Source organism: Pteropus alecto, unplaced genomic scaffold, assembly GCF_000325575.1.
Source record: "Pteropus alecto unplaced genomic scaffold, ASM32557v1 scaffold354, whole genome shotgun sequence".
In the NCBI taxonomy this organism is placed as follows: domain Eukaryota; kingdom Metazoa; phylum Chordata; class Mammalia; order Chiroptera; family Pteropodidae; genus Pteropus; species Pteropus alecto.
The window spans coordinates 46,618-51,734 of record NW_006435759.1 but is presented as its reverse complement, the minus strand read 5'-3'; the positions used below and the strand labels follow the sequence as shown (position 1 = coordinate 51,734).

Genomic DNA, 5,117 nt, shown 5'->3' with positions numbered 1-5,117 from the left:
GTACTCTAAAAGATTACTAGAGTTATCTCTGGGATTAAGGTTATGGGTGATTTTTTCCTTTATATTTTCCAGATTTTCTTGAATGAACAGTAAAAAAGTGATATGTTCTATTATAAAAATAGATTGACACCTTGAAAATTAATATAGATAGGCCAAGGATGACCATTACTAATAATAACTGAGTTCTCCAGAGATCTGTGGGTGAAATAGAGGTTCTTCAGACTCTCCTCGGAGCCTAGAACAGCCCCTGCCCAGGAGCATGGCACAATCCAGGGAAGAGCAGCTTGGCAGAGGCATGCAGTCTCCCCAGCGTCTGGAGCTGAGGCTATTTCTGGTTCCGCCTGCAGCCCCGCTGAGGCCTGGGACCTGTGAGGAGGGACATTAGCCTTCAGGAAGCCCCTGCCAAACCTACTGGAACCCACCCAGTGGGCCAGTCTTTCTTACCTAGGACAGCCTTAGCCCAGGTTACGTTTCCAAACCCCTTCCAGATACAAATGAAAGCTGCTGTTCCTAAGTAGAAAACTTTTATTATAAACCCAGGATTCAGAAAGAGAAATGGCAAACAGGCATTTCTCGGCTTGCTCTGAAATTCTTACAATGTATATAAAATAGGTGTGAGATACTTTCTTGAAATTGTTTTAAAATATTACCCAATATCAAAGTGGGGGTAGGCACATGGTAACTAAGTGTTTCACCGTGATCACGCAAAGAGGGGCCTCCAGTCCCTCCCCAGACCCTGAGGAGAGGTGCCTCGGGCCAGCTCTGGTTGGAGGTAGAGCAGAGAAGACACATTTTTATTAGATTTAGGGTCCTGGGGTCTGCCCTGGGACAGACTTGAGACTATGACATTTTCTCCCCAAAGGAAAGCTTAAGGTTAACTAATGTACAAACCCCCTGAGGAGGAAGAAACAGCTGTGCCTGTAGCTGACTTGCCATATGAGTTCAAGCAGCTCTCTTTCTTGCTCCGTGCTTCACTGAAGATGTAAATGCTGGCATATTGGATCCTTTCTAGAGTCTGGTTTCGACGAAGTGGGAAGAAAGAAAAGGAATACAAGAGTGTTCCGTCTTTGTCCATGGTTAGGTCCCCTCACTGGTGGGACTATCTCACTCAGCCCTACTTGGAAGTTGTAACCAGGGAAATATGTGTGTGTATGTATCGGCATGTGTGCGTGTGTGTGCACACGCGTATGTATGTGTATGTATATGTGTGTCTCTGTTTGTGTCCATGTGCCCACAAGCTTTGAGTCAGGAAGCTCTTGTGTGGTCACTGTTTGTAAACTGGTCCCAGCAAGTCAAGGTACAGAAGGCAGTCAAGGTACAGAAGGTTGATGAGAAAGCTCTCTATGGGTGGCCCAAGGAGGAGAGTTTCCTGCTTACACAGTCTTAGAACCCGAACTTAATGAATCTCATCCCATGCCAGGCAGAGCTGAGAGTGTGACCAGTCATCTTGATAGAAGTGAAAAGCAGCCCCAGCTACTCAGGGGACTTGCCACACTGAAGGTGGGCAGAGACTGGGAGGAATCAGAGAGGCAGATGAGAGGTGAACCCACTGGGGATTCAAGCTCAAGGTGGGACCTTCCTGTGCTGGACCAGCATCTACACCACAGGGCAGGAGAAAGTGAAATGTGAGGTGGACAATGAGTAGGCACCGTTGTGGAAGCAGCTGCCCTGGCAATGCTATGGTCCCAGAAGTGGCCAGCATAGGGCCAGGGAGCCAGCTCACTCTCAGCCAAGATTTGTCTCCCCAGGAGACCTAGAACAGTGCTTCACCATTTCCTATAGTGATTCAAACATAGCTACTGTCTGTTCTCCGCACCCTACTCAGTTCTCAAGTAGAGAAACTGAGGTCTAAGATATGTGGACAGGTCAGAGCTGCCTCCTCTTGTCCTCCTCTTAGTCTCAGCTGTCCCTGGTTTTCAGTGTCCTGGCTGATAACCCAGCAAGTAGATGCACTTGCAGCCACTGGTTCCATCCAGATGTGTATAGTGGCTGCAGATGTACCTGTGGATTTGGCATCTCCAGGAATCAAGAGGCAAGTGAAGCACACAGTCCCCCTACAACTGCAGGGGGAGGTGGGGCAGAAGTACATGTACAGGCAGACAGACACGTACACTGAGGGTCCCAGAGCAGTCTTCAGGGCAAGGACAGGGCTCTGGCAAGGCGAGTCCAGAACCAGGATTTGGTACAGGGGTTGGTATAGTCGCAGACAGTGATGAACCGCAGGATGCTGGGGAATTCTTTCTTCATTGCCTTGTACTTGACAGGGATCAGTCGCTTCTGATGGGCACCTGTAAGCCAAGGGGTACAGTGCAGGCTTCAGGCCCTCGACCCACAGTGGACTGGGACCAGTCCCCAGCCCAGGGGTTAAGAACAACCCTCCCCCAACTAAACACCCCGGCACATATTCACCCACACAGAAAGATACTCATATGCACACACGCTCAGGTGTGCAGAGACCCACAGGAGTTCCTCAGTGTTGCATCCATGGCCTTTGGTGAGGGAAGGCTGGCATCCTGAGGCCCGCCCACCCACTCTTCTGTGGCAAGGGCAGGACTTAGCTTACCTGGAGAGAGGCTGAGTGCAAACTTAGTCTGGAAGTCACATTCCTTGCTTTCCAGGTAATCATCTGAGATAACCACCACCATCCGCCGGCACCTAGGGAAGAGTGGGCAGGCTGCAGGCACTGTGGCAACCCAGTTCGGCATACTCCCAAGGCACAGCCTTGGGAGGAGCCCACTGTGCTCAGGCTAGACAGGGCTCAGCTGGGAGAATCCCACCGCCTGGATCCCTGGGCAGGGCTTTGTGTACCCACCCACTCGCCCCCTTGTCACCTAGCCAACCTCTTCTCAATGAGCTCACTGGTGATAGACCAGACACATGTGCCAGGCAGGACATCACGGTCAGATACACACAACTTCAGCCGATAATTTGTCTGTTCCAGCTGCTGGATCATCTCCTGCACAAACTGGATGTCCCTGGAGCAGTAGCAGATAAAGGCATCAAATCGCTCAGGCATTTGCCCTGGGTGCAGAACACAAGGGCAGTGGTCAGAGTTCTGCAGGAAGGCTAGGGAGAAGTCCAGCCAAGAGCCCACACAGCCTAGGCAACCCTGGCCCTGAACCCTACACCAACTCTGTGATGACACTACTCAGAGCGCCTCTCCACCACACTGTACCCTGGGCCGAGCCCTGGCTTGACTATGAAACAAACACATTATTTTACGAGAGTCTCATACCCACCCAGAGGTAAGAATATTATTATTCCTAATTCTTAGGTGAGGAAACAGACTCATAGAGATTGACTTGTCTAAAGTTCTATAGTTCATCCACTTTCAATATCCATGTTCCAAATACCACTGGCCCAGAGGAGCAGTATTGGGCCCTTACCCAGGGGGTCATCAAGTGTGGTGATGCCCGCCAGCTCTGTGGTCCGTGGAACGCTGCTGTCTACAGCGGCCACCTGTAAGGGCTTCTCAGACTCCTCCTGCTGCTGCTTCAGAATGTACTTTTGGCAGTCTTCCTCTGTTGGGGAGAAACAGTGTTGCAGTTTCCCTAGGGGTGCCCCATACTTCTACCCAGAGTCAGGATCCAGCCCCTGTCCCCCGTTCCTGGCCGTCCTGTGCTCCAGGGCTTCTCCAGCCCATCGGTGCCAACCACAGTTTGACAGCTCTGAAAAGTCGAGCTCCCACCTGCCTCTGACCATCCCAAAGGGATGTCAATAGTGTTCTGGCCATCTGAGAAGCCATCGAGGTCAGTCTTGTATCTTTCTGTCCCTTTGCCCTGCCCTGCCCTGCCCTTCCTAAGGCTCCTGAGAATAGAACCCAAGGTCTCCTTCTTCTAGAATCTGGCTGGACATGCAAGAAGGGCTCAGGAGATGCAGTGGGTATAGGCCGTCAGGGCAGAGGCTCCAACCAAGCAAGGTGTGCCTGTCTGTGGGCCACTGTCCCCACGTCTATGCATGTACTTTATGTGAGTATCAGCGAGTGACAGGAAGCAGCACATTTCCCAGAGACCTGAGGTTTCCAAGACTGTCAGCTTTCAGTCCCTCAACTGCCCTATTGCTCTACCTGAAGCAACCCAGACTCCCCCACAGAGATTCTGACTCCTGGCCCTACATGAAAGCCTTTGCCTAAGCTGTTTCCTTCCATTCTCTGCTTCTCCCGGCTTTCACCTCCCTTCTCCAGTCCCTACCGTCCAGGATATTTAAAGAGAGTATTGGAGAATTGGTCCTGCACGGTTCCCCCACTGCAGGTTGCCCGCTCCCAGGAAACGAGGGCCTCCCCAGAGGAGACTGGTTGCTGAGGCCAGTGAAGGCCAGCTCCCTCATTCCCCAAGGTATGTGGCCGGAAAGGAGACGTCCTCACCGATGCTGGGCCGCAGTTCCAGGAGGACATCTTCGCGTCCTAGCTTGGCGAGCAGCTCGAGCAGTCGGCCCACCGAGGCGCCAGGGCGTCCCTGCCAGTCGTCCAGCAGCCTGCCCGTGGGGTCGGCCTGCGTCTCCAGCTGCCGGATCTCCAAGTACTCGAAGTTCATCTCCTCTGCCAGCGCGGTCCAGTCTGCCGCCACCTGCGTTCGCACATTCAGGAACAGCGACAGGCGGCGCCGCACTCGAACGTTGAGCGCAGCCAGGGGCAGTGAGGACATAGAGGGCGCAGGGGACGCGGACCCTTCGCCAGGAACTTGTGCCGCCATCGCGGGACGCCGCTGAGTTTGCGCTGCTCAGTTTGCGCCGCTGAGTCGCGTTGCTGGTCCACGCTTCCTCCTTCCCTTCCGGCACCCCCACCCTTGGCCCCGCCCCGCGGGTTTCTCTTTCCGAGAAGTACCTCCCTGCCCTTAAATCTGGAGCACCAGCAGCTGTGCGGAAGTGGAGGCTCCTGTCCTCGGGGGACAGGGAATGTGGGATGTGGGAACCGGATACCTGCCTTTTGAGATCTGGGGAGGTCCACCGACCTGTGCTCCTAGGGTCTGGTGCGACAGGGGAACGCCAACCCTCCTTTGGGGATTGTAGGGAACAGGGGCTTTGCCGGTGGATTCACATCTTTCCACTGGAGATTTGAGGGATTCGTTGGGTTCTGCCCTCGGAAGTGGTGAGGAGGTGACAAGGCGGGAGACATTGGC

General features: G+C 53.4%; 1 protein-coding gene across 1 annotated transcript; it reads right to left on the bottom strand.

Annotated features, from left to right (window-relative positions):
• Positions 1-507: 507 nt before the first annotated feature.
• MYD88 (myeloid differentiation primary response 88) lies at positions 508-4,776 on the bottom strand. Its single transcript, XM_006910780.3, has 5 exons — positions 4,364-4,776; positions 3,387-3,521; positions 2,841-3,021; positions 2,564-2,655; positions 508-2,288 (listed from the first exon to the last, which is right to left on the bottom strand). Exons 1-5 carry the CDS (start codon positions 4,689-4,691, stop codon positions 2,134-2,136), a joined length of 891 nt encoding a protein of 296 aa, XP_006910842.1. The 5' UTR covers positions 4,692-4,776; the 3' UTR covers positions 508-2,133.
• Positions 4,777-5,117: the final 341 nt, after the last annotated feature.